The following is a 23,587-nucleotide window of genomic DNA, read 5'->3' as shown; positions in this document are numbered from 1 at the left end:
TTGTCAAAAGCTTAATGCCTGAAGCAGGTGCTCCCAGTGCCAGATAACTTGACTCTTCAGCACAGGTGGCTCCAATTTAAGCTGACTGCTGTCTTGGACCAGGTTGGAAACAGGTGTGGCGGGGAGAAGCCACCGTAGAGACATTGACGTTTTCCTTTATTAATTGTATGTTTTTCCCTCTAATGCCAGGCTTCGTCACCCATTTAAAAGTCCTGTTTGTTTTTGCAGGCATTTACAGAGACACAGAAAAAAAGATTGTTGTCATGGAAACAGCAGGTGCAGAAGCTCTTTCGGTCTTTCCCTCGGAAAACCCTTCTAGACATATCAGGATATCGACAGCAAAGAAAGTATGTTGGGATTTTGTTCTTTGTAATACATGGTGGCTCCCCAGTGCCTCGCTGGCTGCCTCAATTCTAGGTGGGAATATGGCAGGGCATCACTCCTCATTCATGAGGACACCCTGTGGAGAGTTCCAAATCACATTGCCGGAACAGGCTGTGGTTGGAGAAAGGCTGGTAGGAAGAACCTTCCCACAGGAAGAGCTGGATCGGAACATCTGTACTCATGGTCAGAATGGTGATCCTCATCGAGGTGTGAGAAGCATGAGCATGATGTGATGAGTGCCAGCAAAAGTCAGGGGCAGGGCTGAGCCACAAAGCGGGGCTCCGAAAGGACCTGAGTGTGATCTTCTATCAGTACCTTAAGTGGTAGTGTAATGCCTTTCTCCCTTCTAGCTGCAGACAAGCTAATTATAGTTGGTGGCAGGGTGAAGAGCCCAGTGCTCGTCTATTTTGGTCTGAGCTGCAGTCTAATAGCGGGGCAGGACCATTCTTGATTTTTCATAGTAGCTCAGCTTCTTGGATGCAGTTAAAAATAAGCCTGGTCACACTTCAGAACATGTTACCTTAATATGGCTGTAAATCGAGAGACTGGGTGCATGGGAAATATGAAGTGAAGGTTAAGTTATCATAGAAATGAAGGGAGGTAGGCGGGTTGGGTTAAGCATGAACAAGATAGAGAGGATTTGCGAATAAGGTCAATATCCTACAGAGAATCGCCATTTTGTGTTACATTCCCAAACATAAACAGATAAATATTCATTTCTTCACTTGCACCTAACAGGTTCTGAAATTCATTTCTCAGTGCACGTACAGAAGCTGTGTTGTTAAATTGGGGGGGTGGGGAGGGAGGAATGACTCATTTGCATAAGTGTGCCTTACCACTTGAAGGAAATAAGGCCATCTGGAGTTTGTGAAATGTCTTCATGACAGATTTACTTAAAAATTAAGATGCTATCACATTCTACTACACAGCACTGTTATTTATTATGCAAACATTTAGATAGCACATGCCCAGTGGTTTCTGAGCACTAAAAATATATTCGTTCATTCCCTCCTCACGACAAGCCTATGAAGTAGAACTGCTATTATTAACCTTAGTTTGCAGATAAATTGATAGGCAGAGGCACCCAGGATATGGAGCAAACTGGACAATGCTGGGCACCAGATCAGTACTCCTTACCACCACAGAGCGACTGCTCTGGTCTCAGGCTAATGCACAGAGAGGATATGTCTGCAAATTGATACAACTGCCAGCTCCCGACCCTCCAGCCCTTGGGGTTTGCCAGCTCTGATGGGCTACAGATCGTCCGGCATCAGTGGCCTGGATGCAAGGCAAGACCTGCTCCTCAACTGCCTTGTGCTGCTACCAAGCACCCCATTTCTATGGGTGATTCCCAGGTGAGGAGGTCTTCAGCTCCTGTTGCAGTAGCAGACCCTGCCGTACCAGTTCCTAGAGGAAGTCATTCTGAAGTAGAAGTTGAAGATACCCAGCTTTTACGCTCCTCTCACCAACAATTCATCCCTTGCCTGTGCATCCTTGATCCACATCGGAGAGCTCTCCTGAGGGAGAAGCATAGTCAGAACTTGAGCCTCTACAGACTGTTATTAGTGCATGCTAGGTCAGGGCCAGCCTGACATCTGCCAGGTCGGAGTCTTTTTGACGACTAGATAAGAATGAATTCATCCTCCAATGATGGATGTTCAAAAAGATGGCGCCAAAGCCATGAAACACTTCCTGCACTTCGCATTACCTATGGGATATTTTTACACTGTTAATTTGTTTTGAAAAACCCTTTCTACCATACAAAAGGAACCGCAGGCAAGCCCCTGCTTTAAATTATCTCACAAATCCCAAATTAATTGCTTCTTATTAATGTTATTTTTATCAAAGTTTCAAGGAAACTGTATGCATTTCAAGGAAAGGAAATCAGGTAGCCTCAGAAAAGCAGAGAAGGTGAGGTATACAGGCTCAGAGGGGGGCGGCCCGAGACTGGGAGCTTAATTTGTTCTTCTCGGGAAGCATAATTATTTCCTTAAGCTGAGTGGTCCTAACTGACCTCTGAGTTCACTCCAGCTGTCAGGCAGCAACTCTCCCGCAAACCTGGCTTCGTAAAAATAACCTTTGAGGACACCACAGTTGGATCCCACCAACAGGAAGAATATGCTGTAACCACCACCACCACCACCACCCCAGACCCTGGAATATTCTGGGCTTTACTCCCTTCTCCCAAACAGCTGAGTCCTAACTCTTAGGAATCTCAAGGTTCTCCATTTCTTCAATGGCTGCCCCTAACAGAGCCCTCTGCCCTTTTATGTAGCTGGAAAATACAGTCTTGATTCAGGTCTGATTTTTTATTTTCTTGGGTGATTGAGGTAGGAAGATAGTTTGAGGCTAGCTTGTGCTACATAGTGAGACCCTGTCTCAAGTTTTTACAAGCTACAGTGTTGCTTTCATAGAAGAACAAATCATTTTAGCACAACACTCATCCACTACTGTTTTGCATATGAAGTAGCCTTCTAAAAATCCAGCCAAAGAAGGAAGTGAGAAAAATCTGCCCACACTAAATAAAGGGCTGGGGGAGTCTTAGCAGACAACGGATCCTCTATCTGCCTGGCGGCCCAAATTCTGACTGAAGAAGCCAGAGGACCAGTTCTTACCAGTTGAGAGCGGAAATACCTGCTTGCTGCTACTTTTTCAAGTTACCTCTCTGGGGTCTCTGATTTCATGGAATCACTCTTAGCTCGCCTCACCCTAATTTTCAGTTTTCAACGAGGAAAGGGAAAATAAGATAAACAAAGAGACCAGGAACCCAAGAGAAGAAGAACCTCCTCTTCTGAATGGAATCTAAATCACCTTTCTTGGCCACAAACGCCTGGAAGAAGATGGACTTCCTGGATTCCTTCCCTGAACCTTCTCTCCCTAAGAAATTTAGCAACTCTGGGAGCTTTTGCAACTGCCACCTCAGACGCCACCTCCCCCACACTCACACACAACCATCTCTGGCTCCGGAAGTAACTGCTGTGAAGGGCCCCTAGACCTCCATGAGCTAAGCTAAGTCAGCTCATCTGCAGGGGCTCCACACAAGCTTGGCGAAAACACCTCAGCTTAGCAACCAAGCGACTCTGCTCCATCTAGTGGCCGTTGCCCGCAATGCACGTCCTCTCCACCCTCCTGAATAACTAAAGCTGCCTGACTCCCTTGGAAAGAATGTGCCGGTTCCTGAAGCCTCCCAGAACCCCGGGGCTGGTGGAGGCTTCTCCGCTGAGCTCATCCGACACCACTGGGAGCAGTCTCCTGCGTGGACCTGAAAAGCGGAGCCTTGCCAACTCTAGTGAGGCCTGCCCTGCAGGAAAGGCCTGGGGAACGAGGAGACGAAGAGACGCGACTATCCTAGGTGTGTATGGAGTCCTCACACACACCAGTGGCCTCTCATTTGGAGAAGTATCTTGATGGCCTACTTTCAAACAGCATTTACTGCGCAAAACGCTGACTCCTTGCCTCGGGCCTGGGACATAAAGGGGCTGAGGAAGACACATACAGTCCTTTCTTACAGAGCTTATTTTTCAATCGGGTCCTCCATCCAAGACTGCTTACAGACAACCTGATCAGAAATGAACCATGTCATAATAGAAGGTGCACCAGAACGGAATCAGACCCAGTTCTGATACTGACTCTACTATTTTGCTTTGTGGCTTCTTGAAAGGCACCATGCCCTCATGCACAGACCCACAGGTTGGACCACACAAGAATAGAAGACAGACTATTTGGGCTCCCCTTTTAGGTTCATATTTGAGTACTGCCCCCTGCTGGCTGTGTGTGTCGATGGCAAATTCTCAAGCTTTCTGGGTTTTTCTAGCTGTAAAGATTAGGAAGCCTACTTCATAGGTCTGTTGTGTGGGTTAAGAGTAGTGTGCAAACTCCAACCTCTAGCACATGCTGTTGCTTTTAGATACTAGGTACAGTTTCAATCATAGCCTATTTTTGGCACCCCCAAACCTCTTAACTGTCAGTCCCAAAGAGGCTGGAGCGTGCCAGAACCTCTGGATCCCTTCTCTTTGCTCTCACAGTCGTGGCTTTGGGCAGTCCAACTCCCTCCCGACAGCCAGCTCTGTGGGCGGCGGCATGGGTAGACGGAACCCACGGCAGTACCAGATCGCATCTCGGAACGTCCCTTCTGCTCGCCTTGGTCTCTTGGGTACCAGTGGATTTGTCAGCTCCAACCAGCGCCACACCGCTGCCAACCCCACCATCATGAAACAAGGAAGACAGGTTGGTTCTGCTCTGGGAAGCAGGGAGGCTGACCAAGCTCAGGGGCTGAGGCTTTTAAGATGTCCCCAACCCGGGCAATTTTCAGAATGGAAAGAGATGATCCCAGGGGATCTAAACCAGGGAGATAGCTGAGCCTATGCTTCCCAGGTAACCACTGTTTGTATTGTTTCCCTGGAGACTAAAAAACCCATGGCTGTTGCTTGGGGAAACTAGTGCTACATTAATCCCTGGGACCCTTGTAGACAGGCATGCAAGGGCTACTACTTCTGCTTGATCTTTGCCCCGCCCCAACATACCCCATCACCTTCCAGGTCTGCTTGGGCATTTAATAAGCTTCCTTTGACTCTTTCCTCACGGTCCCAGCTGCAATGGTGAGTCCACAGGATTGTTTGAGAGGCTGTCCCTTGCTGTGAGATTGACAGTGACCTCACTACCTCCTGAGCCCAACCTTGCCTTTCCCTAAATGTTTGTTCCCTCTGCCCCATGGGGCAACAGAGGTTGGCCTTGGGACTGTGGACATACAAGCAGGCCCAATGAGAGGTTGGCTTTAAAACAGGAAGGCTTCACCAGAAGGAGGCTGGTGGTATTCCCTCCCAATGGGAAAGACATGTCTGAGAAGCCCCAATGTTAGTTCTAGGCGAGGTCACTACAGGACACATGAGCTACATGATACAAGCCTGTTGCCAGTACTGAGTCTTCTTTTCTCCTCAGTGTGGAATAAATTTGGGGACTCTCAAAAAGAAAATCAAGCAAGAGCCCTAAACTCTTTGTACTGTTTGCTACAAGTGTTTCTAAGACACCCCTGCCCCCTTTAAGAAATAAATGGAGTAAAAAGACTTCTGGAGATGGGGAGAGAGAAAAGGTGGCCAGGATGAGCTCAAGCTTAAAGCAAAGCCTGGGAATGAGCATCAAATGGGCGGGTCTAAACCATCTCTCTGTAAGTCCATGGCGGGTGGCACAGCCCCTTCCAAAACTCTCCTGGGATACCTGTCTCCGGAGTTCCAGCTGTAGCTCTACTTCCCCACTTCCCCACGGAGTCTGGACTAACGCCCCCCGTCTTGTATGTCCCTCTCTAGAACCTCTGGTTTGCCAACCCTGGGGGCAGCAACAGCATGCCCAGCCGCACCCACAGCTCTGTCCAGAAGACCCGCTCGCTGCCCGTGCATACTTCCCCACAAAACATGCTGATGTTCCAGCAACCAGGTAGGGCCTGCCTGGCTAGCACACAGTCCCTTCCCTCTCTCTCCCCTGACGAAGGAGGGAGGCCAGGATGCCAGAATAGATGCCCTGGTGACCCAGCCGGAAAGTGCTGAGCCTCAACTGTCACCACACATTCTTTAGAGCTGCTGAAAGCCTTTCCTTTTTTAAACCATGCCTTGCCAGCGTGAGCAGAGACTGCCTAGCGGGAAGCCAGAGCCTGAAGTCCCAGGACTGATTGCAATCTGATGGGGATATTTCTGATACCTGTCAGATATCTAGATTCCTAGATTGATTAAACCAGTGATAGCTATCCCTGGAAGAGATCCATGTGGAAAGAGGTAGGGGGGAGGGGGAAGAATGTATGCAAAGTGAGGATAAGAGAATGAAGAGAAAAACTTGAATGTTGGTGTCACTGTGGAATTGCATTGGAAAACAGTGCCATTGTTCCTTGATTCAAGAGTAACTTGACAGAGTGGATTCAAGGCCAGATGGGGACACATGGTCTCAGTCACCGTGCCTCCTAATACAAGCTACCTGAATTCCATACAGCAAACAGAGCCTTGAAACTTTTCTCTGAGCAGACACTGACTCTAGACTCCAGACTTGCACAAATCCACGGCTACATCTATCAAGATGCCCCCACCCCCAAGGAGTAAACAAGAGATGCACCCTGTGTTTGGGTAACCTCAGCCACACCTCACAGCCTGGAGCCCTGTGTCCCAGAAGCAATTGTTTACAAGGCTTTTGGTTTCAGCGGTCCTGCAAATCTAGAGTATTAGAACTCTAGAATAGCCTGGGCTTTTATTTTCCCTCCCACCCCCCATAAAGATTTTTTTCTTGGATGTTGCAAACCCCTCCTTAAGGCCTTAAATCCCTCATAATGGCCAAAGCACAGCAACAGTGCCTACTTCCGGTTTCCTCGTTGCTGATGACCTGCTGACCTATCCAAGGTCTCCCTCCAGGCTCTGCCCACCCACACTCAGCACATTCTTGGTGACTCCTCTGTGACACGGCCATGAAGGGTGAGGCAGGTCAGACCCATGACCCAGAACCCCTCAGTGAGGAGACAGGAAGCTGTGGAAAGTCTCCACTAAGGGTCTCTTTGAACCCTTCAAAAGTCTCCTTGTCCTTTGCTAGGCTTCCAACTACACTTCCTGCTAACCAAACAGTGACTCTGAAAGCTGGTCTTACTTCTCAGCTTCCTTCACAGAAATGTCTCTCACCCCCAGGCCATACCAGAGCTAACCTGAGAGGTGGGACCTGGATGTGGGTCTTTCTAGTCAGAGGAACCCCACCTGGTCAGCCATGGGGTCTTCTTGGGCTTATGGGTAGGTGCTGAGACTGGACTTTGAGGATTATATCAGCAAGGCAGAATGTGGATTTCATCTTTACACAGCAAGGAGTAAACATGAGCATAAAATGAACTGGAGATAGGAACCCCCAAATGCTTGTCTTGGGTACAAGGTATGTTTTTCTCCTGGGTTCTTAATGTGCATAGGCATCCACTTAAAATCATGCTCCCAAACCCTGGAAACTACCACAAAGTCTAAAAAAAAGCACTGACTTTGTGAACTTCAAAATAATTGCCTTACAAAGGAAGACCACCTCTGGAGAATATTGAGAAGTCTCCAGGTGTGTAACCAGTCACCTTGCTCAGCTCTGCCAGCAGGTCCCTCTTTCCCACACTGCACAGTCAGGACCTTTCGGACACCACCTGTGGTGGCTTTCTGCTTTATCTCCACCTGGACAGGCATCAAGTGTGCCTTGGTTCCATTGGGAAGGCCAGCAAATCACTGCTGACTCTGGCTGGCCACTGGGACAAAGAAGAACACTCAGCAGGGCCTCCTGGAGTGAAGGGGACAAGGTCTAAGACACCCAAGGGCCCTGGAGCTCAGCATACCTGTGGCACACAGCAAGAATGCCACATTGCCCAGAGGTAGAGTTCTTTCCCATCTAGAAATCAAACTCTGAAATCAATTGGAGAGTGATCCCTCCTTTTAGAAGCAGTTCTGTTTCAGTTGAGCCAGGCTCAGTTGCCCTTGGGCTTCAGTCAGAAAAGATCTTAGGGTAACCTGATGTTTAGAGGCCATTGAAGGTTCCTTACTTGCCAAGAGGACCAACAAGAAGGAGCAGAGGGGCCCAGAGCAGGCTTTTCCACAAGAAAACCACAGGCGGGGTAGAACTCATAAGCCTGCTTCCTGGAAATGGCGCCCTTCAGAACCGCATACAGGGTACCTGTGTGCAAGACAGTGAGATTGTACCTTTCAACAGCACCATCTCACCGAGTGACACCTACCTTATACATCAAACCACCCCTATGTACTGGCTTGTGACTGGAGTCTTCCATCCTTGGAATGCTGCATACCTAGAAGCATAACCCAATGAGCTGTGGTCTTTCATTTCTCAGTATGATGCATTTAAAAAGAATGGGAACAGGAAGGATGTCACCAGTGTCCTGAGTCCACTAGGGAAATGAAAGGGACTACTGTGCAGAGACAGAGGCCAGATTAGGGACCATTCAAAGTGTGTGATGGATGTTGTTCCCTGACTTTCAGCTGTGCTTTAGAGACAGGAGGTGAGGGAACTGGTCAGTGAATCAACTTTACCCCAGCCAAGAATGCAGCTGGGCAAACCCCACTTCCTACTCTGAGAATCCACCTGGGCAAAACAGCCCTCTGCCATATCATCTGACCTAACGTTACATAGATGTGTGGGTCCTAGAGAATGGCCGCAGCACAAGCTCCCCACCCGTATCCCCCACCACCATCAGCAGCGATATTTAAGGTACAGCGTGTTACACTTGTCCACTGGCCATGAACATTTCCCTGTGAACAGCCTTCCCACTCCTGCTGGTTCTCTGTATCCCACCTGGACTAGATCTTTTTCTTATTGCGACCTCCCCTTTTCTTCCTTATTCTGCATCCTGGCTCCTCCAGCAGTGAGGGACACACTTGTAAACACACAAGTGAAAGGCCTATGTAGCTGTGTAGCAAGCAGGCTAGGTGGTCAGCTGCAAGATGGGTCATGCAGGTCTCTTACAGTGCCCATCCTGTTGCATATTCTTAAGTCTGGGTGGAATCATACCTCACAGACCATACTGTAACACGTGACACTCAGCCCAGCAGCCATTTCTGCCTGGAACAAGCCAGCAGAGCTTTTAAAAGACTCTGAGAGAAGTCCCCTAAAAGAGATGGCCAGTGGCTCCTTTCCAGAATCTTCTGAGATTATGGTGCTCTGTACATTCGGGACTTCTGAAAAGGCACAATTTAAGCCATAAGTTGGCTCACTGGTTAAGAATCTTACTGCTCTCCTAAAACACTCGGGTAGGTTCCCACTGCCGCTGCTGACACCACCACCACTGCCACCACCACCACCATCATCACCATCTGGTGGCTCACAGCCTCCTGTATCGCCAGCACCATGGCATCTGTGCCCTCGTTTGGTCTCCGTGGGCATCTGTACACATGTGCCATATACTCACACAGACACACACATTACATAATTACAATAATCTTTTCTTTTTTAGTTTAGAGTCTACCTTAACCCTTAAGCCATAACCTTCAGAACCCTCATCAAACCCTAGACTAACCTAATGATGAGAGAAAAAAGAATTCCTGGTATAGGTTTAATATTTGTTATCCAGGGTGTTTAGGGCCAGATGTGTTTCAAATGTCAGGGTTTTTCAAATTCCAGAATATTTACATAAACTTCACCCCAATCTGAACACCTAAAATGCACCCAAATCCAAAGTATTGGTGGCATTGAGTCAACATGGAAAGGTTCCAGTTTTTTGACTTTTTCAGCAGCTCTGAGGGGTGATCCCAGGGAAGAAACAGACTTCCTGGAGACAACAGTGAGAAGGTTCAAGCCAGTTCTTCCTGTTGCCTTACTGAGTGCTTGCAGCCCTGTGATGCCTCTGAGATCTACATGCACCTGTACCTACCAACCTGCAGCCTGATTGTCCTTTGGAGCTAAATTTAAGGAAGGTTCTACCCACCAAGCAGCACATGACTGAAGGGTATTAGCTTGAGACAGAAGCCCTCAGCTATCTGATCAGCCTCTCTATCTGATATGTGCAGCAAGACACCATCGGTCTGTTTTCATCAAGCACACAATTAAAAAGTCACACTGTTAAGGTTCTCTGCAGCGTGAACATATGGGCTTCACCAAGACTTGGAATTCTTCAGCACTGCTCTGTGAGTGATAGGGGGGCGTGTCAGAGCGAAGGATGGAGACAAAGATTTGAGCAAAATCTTCCCACCTAAAAGAGCAGCCACAACGACGGCTTGGAGACTCTGGAGCTGAGAGCCCTGTGTTTTTCAGCCTCCTTCCTGGAAACACACAATCCCGGGCTTGGAAAATGGCATTTTGCTGCGTGTTGGCAAGAACTCCTGCAGCTGAGACTCTTCTCTCCAAATGTCGAGCGTCTTTATTTATCCAATCTCTCCACAGTGTTTGTTTAAAGGGGAGCGCTAGAGAGTAAACGCACTCTTCCAGTGAACATATGGATGACTATAATTGCTGAAGTTTGTTTTTTTTTCCCTTTCCGTATTTGCTAACTAGCTATATATAAAATTCTGTTTCTATTTTATAGGTTTCACACCCCAAAGGCTGCTAATTTTTGCGTGCATATGATTTTCACATGAATGGATGAAAATACAAAAATACTCTTCCCCTGGGATGGTCTAATTGCCCCAGCCCTTCCCTTAGCAGCAGCTCCTAGGTGGGCTCAGGAGAAGCTCCTCCCATCCTCTCTGGCTCCCACCTTCCCTAGAAGCCTCAGAGGCCTCCATCTACTCAGGAGTTGGCCCTGTTGTCTTCAAAACCTCATGGATGTTGCAACTTGCCACAGAAAGGTCTGCTGCTTGGTGCGTTTCATATTGACCAGTTCTGCAAGCCCTTCTCTGAGAACTTGGAAGGGTGAAAATGGCATCTGTCTCTGTGTAAATCGGCTGATGGAGGGGAGCACAATTTGCAAGAGAAGAGCTCTAAAAAAATGTTGTTTAATGATTGTATATGCATGTGGGGGGGGGGGCAGGGGTACACCTGGCCTAGCATGAGTGTGGAAGTTAGAGGATCAATTTCAGGGGTCAAATTCAGAGTGCGACAAGACCCCATAATCACTTATGAGCCATCTGGTCTACCCAGGAAAGATGTTAGTGTATAGCTCATTAAATAAAACAATCAATCTAGTCTAGCCATTGATTTCAACTTGTTTTCTCACTAGTCACCAGCACTTGTCCCTCTCAACCATGCGCCCTTGTTGAAAGGAGTGAAAGAGCAAACAGCCTACCCTTTCCCACACAATCCCTTTCCCACTTCCAGGTGGAAATAAATCCCTAAGGAAGGAACCACTTTCCAAGGTCACATAGGGAGGTAGTGGCAGCACAGCACTGGGGCAGTCCAGACACTGGAACACACCCCTTGCCAGCACATGCTGCAGGACTTCTTGCTGCCTCTGACCATTGGGTGTAGTCATTTTTGGTGGCTGGTGTTCAAAGAGAGAGTTATACTTAGGAGAGCCAGATCTAGACAGTCAAACTGCTGTTGCTGGCTCCAGGATGCTTCTAGGTGCTTAGAGGCAGCCCAAGGTTCCACAGGAGGAGGGGTGAAATGGAGTTAACACTGAGTACCAACCAGAAAAATGAGGCCCCCCAGAGCTGCCTTCCATGGGGAGAGGGAACAGTAGTGGCTGAAGGTAGAAGATACCCAGAAGCTCGAGAATCGTGCATTGTCTGTGGCTCTGTGGAGCTGATGACCCCTTCTTGCCCTGGAAGACATGGGTCTTCTCCGAGCCCTCTGTTTCCTATCTAGTTTTGATTAGCTACCAGTATTCTTGAGCGCCACTGGGGACTGAGTTTGTTGTGCAATAAAGGAGCTGGCATAGCAGAAGCATCAACATAGTCCCTCACTCAAAAGGAGAATGTACTGGGTTGGGTGTATGGTACCTGCCCCTCACCATAAAGCAGAATTTCACAGGCTGGGTTCCAGACTCAGTGACTATTGCTAAACCACACCCCAAGGACATGAGCCCTAATCTAGGAGGGGCAGATGGGTGAAACAACTGGTATTGATGATACAAAGAAAGAAAAGAGGAAAAGAATGTTAGGGGAAGGTGCTTTCAAGAAGACAGTAGAGGGTACAGTAATGGCTCCATAGTTAAGAGCATTTACTGCTCCCTCAGAGGACCCAGGCTCAGTCTGCAGCATCCTTTTCAGGCTCCTTACATGACCTAACTGATGCCCTCCTTGGATTCTGTGACCACTGAATGCATATAAACAAAGCAAAACAAAACAAAAACAAGCGTAAATCGTTGGGGCTGGAGAGAGCTCAGTGATTAAGAGCACTAGCTGCTCTTCGAGGGGACCTAGTACCCATGTGGCAGCTTACAACTGTCTGTAACCCCATTTCCAGGGGATCTGGCATCCTCACATAGAGATGCATGCAGGAAAACAAAACACATGCACAGACAGAAATAATGCACAGAAGGTAAAAAATAAGTTTAAAGAAGAGGAGGAGGAAGAGGAGGAAGAGGAAGGAGGAGGAGGAAAAGGAGGAGAAAGAAGGAGGAGGAAGAGGAGGAAGAGGAGGAGAAGAAGAAGAAGAAGAAGAAGAAGAAGAAGAAGAAGAAGAAGAAGAAGAAGAAGAAGAAGAAGAAGAAGGAAAGAAGAAAGAAGAAAAAAGAAGAAGCAGAAGCAGAAGCACCTAAATTATGGAGTCAAGGAAAGACGAAGCCAGGGAACACTTGTGGGCTGACACCTAGGCAGGGAGAATGGCCATGCAAAAGCTCTGTGGAGCAGAGGGTTTTCGATGGAGCAGAGGAAGAGGGAATGTTACAAGGACAGGCTGTAAGGAGGCCTTGCAGACCGTTGCTAGGGTTGGTACTTAATTTTGTGGGAAAGCCATCACAGGGTCCGAGCAAGAGTGACTGGGACTGGCTGCTTTAGTCATGAGTTTGCTTCCAGCTGCTTATGTCCACAATGGACTCCCCATCTAACAGGCTTCAGAGACAGTTACTCATCATGCCGGCCCTGAATGTCCCCTTCAGCCCTCCTAAGCAGAGGCACACTAGACACCTATCCTGGAACCAGGTGACATCATGGATACTTTCTCCTTGTCTTGGGAGTCCCAGTAACCAAAGTACCCCTTTCTTCCTGCAGAATTTCAGCTTCCCGTGACTGAACCTGACATCAACAACAGGCTGGAGTCCTTGTGCCTCAGTATGACGGAGCATGCCCTGGGAGGTCAGTATGTCCTCCCCACACACCGGGGCAGCTTGGGGGAATAGGAAGGAAGTAAGGTGGTCTGACAAGACAGGAAGAGAGCCACTGTGAGGTACCACAGGCCCCTTCTCTGCAATCTATGCTCTGTTCCTTTTCTGGAAGATGAGTCAGGGAACTAGAAGCCAGAGAGCCCAACACCATCCCCCAAGCCCTGGAAGCTCCATCCCTCAGTATACACTGGAACCCCACAGCAGTGGTCCCAGCCAAATGCAGGAGCTGAAAGCTCAGACACACAAGGCATGGCTTCCAATGGGAGCATCCCCCAAGGCATTGGATATGTTCCCTCTCGGCACTGGATCCACCAGTCTGGGCCAAGCATATCCCAACATGCTCTAAAAATAGAATTTTTGAAACAAAGATCCCTGCTTGTTTTTCTAGCTGCCTGTCGCAAATGGCTTGTGTGACGCTGGAGCCCCAAGCTATCTGAGTTGTCCTTTGCCATGTGACGGGCACAAGCTGCACACACTCACATGCCTAAATTAGAGCCAAGAACATGCTTCCTAAGTCAGATGCCCTCGATCTCATCAGTCTGACCTGAAGTCCCTGTTATGCCTGTCCTGGGGGCTTCAGTACCCTCCTGGGCTCAAGCTCAGGGGTCTTCCCAGCCCTGCACATTTATGGAGAGTTGGCAGGAACAAAAGAGTTAAGATGTCTACCCTCCCAGCCACCCATTGTTGTCTTCCTCTTCTTCATGAGAGCCTCTGGCTCACAGAGAGGCTTTCATGAGGCTGCCATGAGCCTTTCCAACTTCCCTCTTCTGCATGGATGTGCCTCTCTGCCCCAGAGATGGGCCACCTGAGATCTGAACCATTGCCACACCAAGAGCCCGGCTGAGCATCTTCTGTGAGACAGCCAGGATCAGAGTGACCAGAGAGATGGAACAGAGATAGAGAGGCTGATGTCACCTACTGCTCCTGAAAGCTGTGTCCCCAAGATCCTCCACCTTTGGCTTCTAGATGTTTAATCTCTGTATGCTAAGGGTTGTGTGAAATAGTCTTTTCCTGAAACCAAACAGGAAACAAATACTCTACATGGGCCAGAGAGAAGGACTGTAGCTCCCCCAGCTGACTTAACTGTCAGGACAGAGCTCAAGGGCCCAGGGCTATCATGACTCTACAAGGCTTCTGATCAAACAGAAGAGCTCCAGGGAGCCCAATTTGCAAACCAGTGTTCCATCTCTCTGGTCACTCTGATCCTGGTTGTCTCACAGCATCTCTGGGAGCTGTCACCAGATCTTCTTCCTGCTGTGTCAGAAGCCCCTTAGTAAATAATGGGAGACCACCCAAATAAGGACCCACAAACTATGATGTAGCCATTCAGTGGTAGAAGTGTCCATAAACTCACCAATAGGAAATCTACAGCCCATTGTGCTGCTGCCCCTCAGCCACCAGGCTGCCTCCCACTGCCTCTGAGAGTCAGCAAGGAAAACTGACCTTCCCCTGCAGGGCCTGATGGACCTCAGATAACCGGCATTTGGAAGCTCTTATCAAATGGTTAAGTACCGCCATTATCTTCATGATTGAAAATGCCAAATACTGTTTATTCAGGGGAAGTTTTCATTGAACAGACTTTTTTTTTGGTTTTTGTTTGTTTGTTTGTTTATTGGTTTCTTTTTTGTTTTTTAAGAAGGTTCTTCTATTTTCATAGAATATCTCTTAGAACTGATGGGTTTTTCGCTAATGTTCTCATCTTGTTAATCTCCTAAGCCTTTTTATTGCTGTGGTTTTTTTTTTTTTAATAATTCCCTCTTATGGGTAGCCTCCTCCTAAACCGTTTCAGGGGTAGAGGATGCAAATCAAGTTGAAGGTGGCCCAGCCTCCACTACAGGAGCACTGTGGTATCCAGCTATGGCAGTGTCTGTATGGACCAGCCCTTTCCAGGTCCCAGGGAAGATAACCTTGCTGGGACATCATGTAGACAAATTAAGTCATTTTATATGAAGGTCAATGGCAAGAGGAAAAGCACAGTAGCAGTTTCTCTGGGGGAACAGCCCAGTGGGCAAGATGCTTGCTACACAAACATGAGGATCTGAGTTTAAATCCCAAAATGCATGTAAAAAGCCACATGTGGTAGCATGTGCTTGTAATGCCAGCACTAGGAAAGTGGACACAGGCAGCTCCCCAGCGTTATCAGGGTAGCCAGTCTAGCCACATAAGTGTGCTCCAGGTTCAGAGTAGACTGTCTCAAAAAATAAGATGGAGACTAATAACTAAGGAAGGCACCTGATGCTGACCTCTGACCTCCACACACACAGACACACACACTTGCACATGTGCACATACGTATGCAAATAAGAACTGTAGGATGAAGGAAGGGAAAAAGGTCCTGTGCTGTGACTCAGGGATGCAGCAGGAGGGCACCACATCATCTGTATCCCAGATGATCATCCACCGTGGTCCACAGTGCCAACTTGGAGATGCTTCTGATGTCTCTGCTCTTCTCTGTTTCCTTGGTAACTGCTGCCCTTGCTTGTCAAGTCCCCTTTTCTCTTAGCCTTCCTTTCCCTGAGGCCCCTGCAATAAAACGCAAAAGGACACCCAGGTAGAGGGTTGTGAATCTGTCATTCCGCTCTCTGGATTTTGCCTATGGTGCATGACCTAAGGTGTTCAGAAAAGATGATCCTCCAAGCCTCTTATAGAAGGGCTCTGGGAGCTACAGAAGGAGGCTGCACTGTTAGAGTCAGAGGCCTATACTAAAAGTACACAGCCCTTCCTCAAGGGTTCTGAAGTTCACACTCCCCCTCCTCTTCTGCCCCCTTCCTCCATCCACCCCTTCCCTTAGCTTTACCAACCCCACTGTCACAGATGCAGAGACTCTATGCAAATTATTTTCTCAAGGCGCTAGGATGGTATTTATTACAGTGGTAACTATAAAACCAACAGTGCTTGCCTGTGCATGGCACCCCCTGAAGCTGTCAGTGTACAGCTTTCTCCACTGAAAATAGGAAGCCTGGCTTTCCTTGGAAGATATGTCCCATGGTTAAAATTCAAGCCTTGGACTTGAGCTAGTTGAGATTTTTACACTTCTCGATCCTCGCTTTCACAACTATGAAGATTTAGCATTAATGTGTGGGCCAGAGAGCTAAGCAAGAGTGTGCCCTACTTCTAGAGATGTCTCAGACATCCCCACGACAGAGGGACTGCTACACACACTCCTTCTCTCCTAAGAGTGCTGAGCCCATGCATAGGCCCAGGTTCACATCACAGAAAGTCAATTATTGATTACAAGTTCATAGCTGTAAGCTGGCTGATGCTCCAGCACCCCAAACTGCCAGAGGCCACTGTTTCCCTTCTGAAAAATCTCTCCCTAAATTGTCATAACTTGGATACATATGCTTGTTCATTATGTACACAGGCGCAGAGAGAGAGAGAGACAGAGACAGAGAGAGAGAGACAGAGAGAGAGAGACAGAGAGAGAAAGACAGAGAGAGAGACAGAGAGAGAGACAGAGAGAGACAGAGAGAGAGAGACAGAGAGAGACAGAGGGGGAGAGGGAGAGAGAGAAAGGAGAGGGCAGATAAAATTTGGAAAATCTCAATAAAATAAGATCAACGGACTATATCAAAGTCAGTGTCTTCACTGTAATGTCTTGTTAGAGCTTTTCCAAATTGTTACCAATATAGGGCCTGACAAGGTACCATGTGATCTTCCTAGATCTTTTTTTTTTATACAAAAAAAATGCATATGAACCTATAACTATCTCAATGAAAATTTCAATTAAAAAAAATATATATCTCTTCCAAGTCCCAGCTAGCAGAATTGGTAATACGACACTGCAGCATTGAGGCCATGAAATCCTTGTAGTGGGCTCACTGCCTTTCCATGTCACCTAGGCCCCCAGCTTTCCCTGGAATGCTCAGGCACTTCTCTCTCCCCTTGAGTCTTGTAGAGTGACTAGAGACGCTCCCTCCACAAGGCCTAGCCGGCCACAGTGGGAACTGGGCTGGCCACACTGGCTGGCCTCTGGAGCTTGGCAAAGCCAAAGATAGCCTCTGTAGCTGGCTTATCATTACCTTCATCCAGCAGTTACTAGATATCATCTTTTCTACCTGTGATGACCAGTCCATGCCTCTCTCTGCCTATGGTATCAAGCCCCATCAGCTCCAACATGCACCAGCATGGGTACCTCTTCACTGGCCTCTTGCCTTTCATCAGACCATCTGATGCTTGCCAGGAAAGCCAATCAAAGTGGCATAGCATGGTTCTGCCATGTTTAGGTCCCCCAGTGCCCATCTAAGGTCATTTAATGGTTGAGGCTGCTGCTGGGGACTATGTTAGAACCCCTTGTGAAAACAGGCAGCAGGGGAGAACCAGGTGGCCACCAGCAACTCTGGCTCCTTCCTAGCTTCCTGGTCTCTGAAGCACCTGTCCCTCCCACAGACACGCCCTTTGCAGCCTGACCAATTCTCTAACATTTCAAAGAGGCATGGGTGATTAAATTAGCCTTCTGTCACCTAAAGCTTTCACATCTGCCTTTGCTTTTCCTGCCTTTACCCCTGTTCTTACAGCAGAGTTTGGATCAGCTCTGTCTGTCCCTCTGGCTGCCCAGTCTGGACAGGAACAGGTCTTTGGCCTTTCATCAAGGACTTGCAGTAAGAGAAATAATTCCAAAGAAACAGGTGTGAACGCCATGGTTTCATTCACATTTCTATGAGAGCCCTTCTCTGTCTTTCCAGGCCCGCTCTGCCTCTCATCCTACACCCTAGAATCTACCACCAGCCTCTCCATTTGATAATCTGTCATTCCACCTCTCTTGTCCCTTACCATCTTTCCATCATCCTCTCCTGAATCCTCCCTCCTTACTTAGCACTCCTACCAGCTCCATTGACAAGCCATTTTGTGTCTTTATGAAACCAACCTTGACTTCCAAGGCCAAGTTATACTCTCTTCCCTCCAAGTTCATTCTTTCTTGGAACACACTGGTTAGAGCCATCATCAGTCCAGGCATCAATGTTGACTTATGTGTCTATAATGTAAATTCTAAATGTGACTACTTGGGAGGTAATGAATGGGAGTAAATGAATGGACAGGTACCCAAGTCCTGAAGCAAGTGAGTGAGTGAATAAAGCCTTCATCTCAGAGAGCAGTATGCTCCAGGTGCTGGCAATGCTGGTAGAGAGCTAGCCCAGACTGGTTTTGCTCAGTAGTCCTCTGGTTTCCTCCACAGACGGGGTTGACCGGACCTCCACAATCTAGAAACTGAAGATGACAGTGACCGCGCTGGCCGTGAAATGGACTGCTGCGGGCCCAGTGTCAGCCATCTTCAGGGTTGCAGAGACTCTTCCAAGACACTTTGCAGCCTTTTTCCCCTGGTCCCTCGCCCATTTTGATTTTGTGAGAGCGTAGGTCATCCTTGTAAACATATCAGTAGACCTGGGGTTGGTTATGTTGTCATTTGTTTCTGTCACGGGATGGGTCGGTATGCAGGGTGGGGAGGGGACTCTTGGGGATGTGGGGCTGGGAGGGGGTGGAGGGATGCTAGTGGCTTCCTGGATGGAAAGGGAGTGGGGAAGAGCATTGCTAGGAGAGATATGCAAGAGACACACAGGAGGGAGGTAGACGCCCTGCCCTGGGGAGCCTTCTCAGAGCCCAGCTTCACAGTCAGGCTGCAGAAGACAGAGGACACAGCAAGCAGAGCAAGATGGCGGCTGGCCTGTTTGTGTCTTCTCTGACCAGACTTCCCTGAGGCCCGGCTTGAAACAACCAAGAGAGGGCTATATGGCAAACAAGGGCAAGAGGAAGAAATTCCCTCCAGCAAACTTTCAGATAAACTTTGATTTGTGTATTGTTTACATAAGAATTTTAAAGGGTACATAATGTGTAGAGTGTGAGTAGAACTTCTCTTCATACTATGGGGTTTTTTTGTAAAAGACTGATTATTGTTATGGATTCATTCTGTCTCATCTATTTTTATAATTGCAGCAGGGTTGTCTTTTAAAAACGGCTGCCAAGTTCTGCTTCTCTGGAAGATGATTGTGGTCAAGTAGGCCTCAAGCTGCCATCTTCCACCGTGAGGTGGGAGGAGTGTGTAGACAGGTTTGAAGGATAAGGATGTGGCTGGGATGAACAGAGTACTAAGCATGGACACAAGGATGATGGTGCCGTGTGGTCAGTTACGGATTTGCTCATAGGTCACCCAGAGATGATAAATGTTGCATCCTCTTTCTGGGCTGGATTTGCATCTCACCCAAGGCCCGTTTTGCTTCCCACCCTCCCCACAGGCTCCATCCTACCACCCTGGTCTCACTCCACAGACACACTCGTGGGTACAGGTTCCTCTAGAAAAGGAAAGACATGGGTGGATGGTTTTCTTCTGCATGAAGCCTGACACTAGAACATCTGTGGTGGAGACTTTGCAGGAGCCTAGGCCTGGGAGCTGTGTCTCTTTACTCTGTCTCTGCCGAAGAAGAATGGCCCAGCAACAATGTCACAGAGAGAGCATACAGGGAGCCAGTAGGTCCACATGGTCCAGCTCCACCATGAGGGGGTGGGGAGGGCAGTGGAAGCAGAAGCAGGAAAGGTTAAATTCGTGAGGGAAGTGGTGGCTCTCCTCATGCATGTGAGTCAGAGATTTGCTGCGTTGTGTTTATCCAACCACAAACAGGAAAGAGAAAACACTCACACGTACATTACACAGTTCAAGATTACCTGTAACACTGTGCGGGAATAGATCTGTTTCTTAAGGGCAACAAAGAATAGTTCAGAATTTAAAGCAATGGAGGATATTAGAGGGAATCAAAAAGAAATTGTGTGCCGCATTGGAGAATTAGTTGTGTAAATTTGAGTATCCAGAGGCATGATCTGGGACATAATATCAGGCCTGTTCATTAAATGAATGAGACTGATTCCTCTTTAAAGAAGAAAACAAAAGTTTAAAACCAGACCATGAAAATGACTTTGCTTATGGTTATTTTTCTTTCAAGTTAAATGAAGTGCACACAGACTCTAAAGGCCTTAATAAAAATTCATACAACTTTGTTTGCCTGTCAAGATTACAAATGTACAACCTAGCCCAGCCTTGGATGCTACAGCAGAGATTTGGATGTCCTGCTATAGTACAGGGCCAAGGGCACCTTAAGAAGATAGAGCTTTTAGTGAGCACAGAAGACTTGGATACATTATCCCATGCGGCACTTTACAACAACAGAAATGAAGATTCAGGACACTCCTTGGGTGACCAGGTCTTGAAGATGCAAATTCATGTGCAGAAAGAGGCAGCATGTTTAGTTTTTATATATATAGATAAATTTTTTTTTTTTTACCAAGTGCCATTAACATTCATCCCTTGTGTCCCTTTTCCAAACAAGCTCAGTGTTGGGGAAGGAGCTGGGGCGGAAGATCATATGTAAGGCAGAGTAGGTTAAAATGTCAAAGGCCAAAGGTAAGGCCAGAGGGTCTGAGGAAGTGTTTGGAGGATGCTGGGAAGGTTAACAGAGAGGAGCAGCAGGACTCCTCGTCCTGTAGGAAAGAGGCGTTCGAGTCTGCTACACGCAACACAACGTACCCATAAGGTCGTAGGATATTCAGAAACCAGTTTGTGAACACAATCACACGAGTGTGAATCTTTTAAGAGGAAGAAGACCATAGAGTATATTTGCAAATCTGAATTTCTATTTATTCCTTCATTGAATATAGAAGCAATGGTTATCTGATTATTAGAGATATTATTTTGGATATGTTACTTATTAACTCGCTATGGCTGGTACCCATGATAAAGTCTGTTATTAGTAACAACATAATTCTTTTTTTTAAAAAAAAAAGAAAAGCTTATTTTTCATTGACTGTATAGATTTATCTACTTAGTTGTGGTTTGCTATGTTAGTGTTTTTATTTTTATTTTTTAAGTTGTGTTCTGATGATTTTTAAGGCCTTCTCCCCTACCTTGATTTGAGTCCTGTGTTGACTGCAGGTATACAGCTCAATTTAAAAATCCTAAAACAAAGAAATTTTATTTATAAAAAGAGTCAAACAGTTGCATGCCTGAGGCTGTGAGGTCAGACCTTTAGGAACGAGCTGCAGTGCCTTCTTTTGTATTTACCCGTTGACCACCCTGCCCCCATGCAGCTGTTTTATATTAAATAGTAAAGGTTTGAAACTTTCCGAGTAAAATCTATTTCACTGCATAGATTCTCTCCCCTCTCCATCTCCCACCCCCACCCCAGCGCTCTGATTTAAGCAGCATGTCTCTGCACTGTCTGAGGCACAGTGCTGGACTACAATATCATGGGTGATGTTTTATTGGTGCTTTTTGTTCATAGTGTTTTCTTACCAGGAAACAGTAGGAAGAAACACAAACCGTACAAGACACAAAACAATGCTGCTGATGGTTTGTTTTTTTGTGTGTGTTTTTCCCCTCACATGCTTTTGAGTTTCACTTTTTTATACACAAATCTAGTAAGCAGAGTAGCTGCTGGTGGGTCCTACCTGCCAAGAGCTGCTGTTTGCACCAAGCTCTCAGCCTGGGTTGAGTGGAAGGTCTCTTTCTGGTACCCAGGACGGGAGCTGCAGCTGGGCCCCACCTCCCATTCTTCTGAGGTGACACTGAGGGAAACCAGAGTTTCTTTTGAGGTGTCGCTGGCTGCCTTTTACCGAGTGGGAGTCTTCTCTGGGCCTTTCGTTCTTCTGTGCCTCTTGTAGCTAGCTAGTGCTGGTGCAAGGTTTGTAGATCTGTGCACCCCAGACCTGGGATGAGGGCTGAGCAAGGGAGGGGAGGAAAGTGGATTCTGCCGGGCGCCCTTCCTCTATAGCCTGAGTGGGGAAAACCCACCCTGCCCAGGGTGCTCAGGTGTGCCTATTGTAAACAGAGCCTGCAGAAGGATAAGTTGTACTCAGAGTCGTGATGATGCCAATGTTGGCTTTGTTTTTCTGTTTGTTTTTCTTTTCTTTTTTTACAACTCATCAGAGATGTTTGCAAAGTGACTTTTTTTTTTTAATTCCTTTATCTTGACCTAAAGGTGAATGTGTATCCCTCTGGGAGGAGCAAGAAGAAAGCAGGAATGTTAGTAATGGCAAACAGAAGACTTCCTCCCTTATTAATATATAACCCTACGTATTTATGCCGAACGCAAGCTGACTTTCAAAGAGCTTCTTTCGTTGCATGCCCTGTGCAGGCATCTGTATTGTACATGCATGCCTTTTGTCCTGTTTTCCTGTATAAAGTTAGTGAACAAAGAAATATTTTTGCCTAGTTCATGTTGCCAAGCAATGCATATTTTTTAAATTTGTCATACATGGAAAGAGCATGTTTGTTACATGTGAAGGCTCTACTGATGCAGATACACTAATGTTTGAACATGCTGTTCTTTGCAAGTGTACAGTTTTCAAATGTTGTTACCAGTGACAACACCCTTGTGGTCTAAACTTGCTACAATGTATTTATTATTCATTTCCTCCCACAGAATTAAGAATCATGGCTATATTTCATATGGTTATATTGAGAGTGAAGGGAAATGATTAATACAAGGTTTTGTAACACTGGTGTGTATGTGTGTGTCTTTTTACTCTCCTCTTTTTGTAAACATGATTAACTATTTTTTTTTTTAAAAAAAAAAAAGACTTAGAAATCAGCCTTCAGTGAAGAAGCAGCAGGAACTCACTGGTTGACACTGCTCAGCTGACCACACCACGTGATGCCCACCATTAGCCGAATTCTCCTTTCTGAAACAGGTTGAGGAAAGGGTGGGCGGAATGAACGTGGTTTGTTCTGTGCCCAGAATATCCAGTGAATGCTTTGTCCAAGGCAAATGCAAACTACTGTATGGTCGATAGCTTTCCCCCACACTTGACTGTCTCTGACACATCTTGCACCTTTATCATAGCATTAAAAAAACTGCTGCCTTGGAGTCTTGGGACTTCACCTCCATGTGGTTTGGACCCCATTCTAACTCTTGTAACTCCAGTGTGATGGCATATAATACATGGTAAGCTCTAAGTACTGTGTTGGTTAAGAGTGTGACTGGAGAGGCGGACTTTAGGTGGAGGTCTGCCTTCAGCATCCTCCAGTTACATAAGGAAGGCAAGGCTTGTAACCTCTCTATGCCTTGTGTTTGTGTGTTTGCTTTGGCCTATGATGACTCGACCTTTATGTCTTTAAACCTCCAAGCCAAAGAGAAGTGAAGATAAAACATGAGACAGAGGCTGTTCCCACCTGTAACCTTGCAACTGCAGAGGCCTCTAAGGTAGCCTCACTCGAGACTGGATCAGTAAAGTCTTAGTGTTCTGTTGCTGTGAAGAGACACCACAACCACAGCAACTCTTCAAAGGAAACATGTAATTGGGGCTGGCTTACAGGTTCAGAGGTTTAGTCCGTTATCATCATGGCAGGCAACATGGTAGCACACAGGGCAGACATAGTGCTGAAGAGGTAGCTGAGAGTTCTACATCGGGATCAGCAGGCAGCAGGTAGAGAGAGTGACCCTGGGGCTGGCTTGAGCTTCTGAAATCTCAAAACCCACTTCCTCCACTAGGCCACACCTCTGATAATGCCATTCCCTA

The 23,587-nt window shown here is 47.1% G+C and overlaps 1 protein-coding gene across 1 annotated transcript in view; it reads left to right on the top strand.

Moving 5' to 3' along the window:
• The window catches only part of Samd4a (sterile alpha motif domain containing 4A), a 213,794-nt gene extending 191,227 nt beyond the window's left edge, over window positions 1-22,567 (top strand). The window contains exons 9-13 of the mRNA XM_028758582.1: window positions 229-347; window positions 4,410-4,611; window positions 5,688-5,814; window positions 12,972-13,055; window positions 18,261-22,567. Coding sequence (XP_028614415.1) covers window positions 229-347; window positions 4,410-4,611; window positions 5,688-5,814; window positions 12,972-13,055; window positions 18,261-18,289 — 561 coding nt within the window. The 3' untranslated portion in view covers window positions 18,290-22,567. The remainder of the gene's footprint in view (window positions 1-228; window positions 348-4,409; window positions 4,612-5,687; window positions 5,815-12,971; window positions 13,056-18,260) is intronic.
• Window positions 22,568-23,587: the final 1,020 nt, after the last annotated feature.

Source organism: Grammomys surdaster, unplaced genomic scaffold (genome assembly GCF_004785775.1).
Source record: "Grammomys surdaster isolate TR1022 unplaced genomic scaffold, NIH_TR_1.0 126198, whole genome shotgun sequence".
NCBI classification, from domain to species: Eukaryota; Metazoa; Chordata; class Mammalia; order Rodentia; family Muridae; genus Grammomys; species Grammomys surdaster.
The sequence above is the reverse complement of the archived record's forward strand: the minus strand, read 5'-3'. Positions and strand labels throughout refer to the sequence as shown.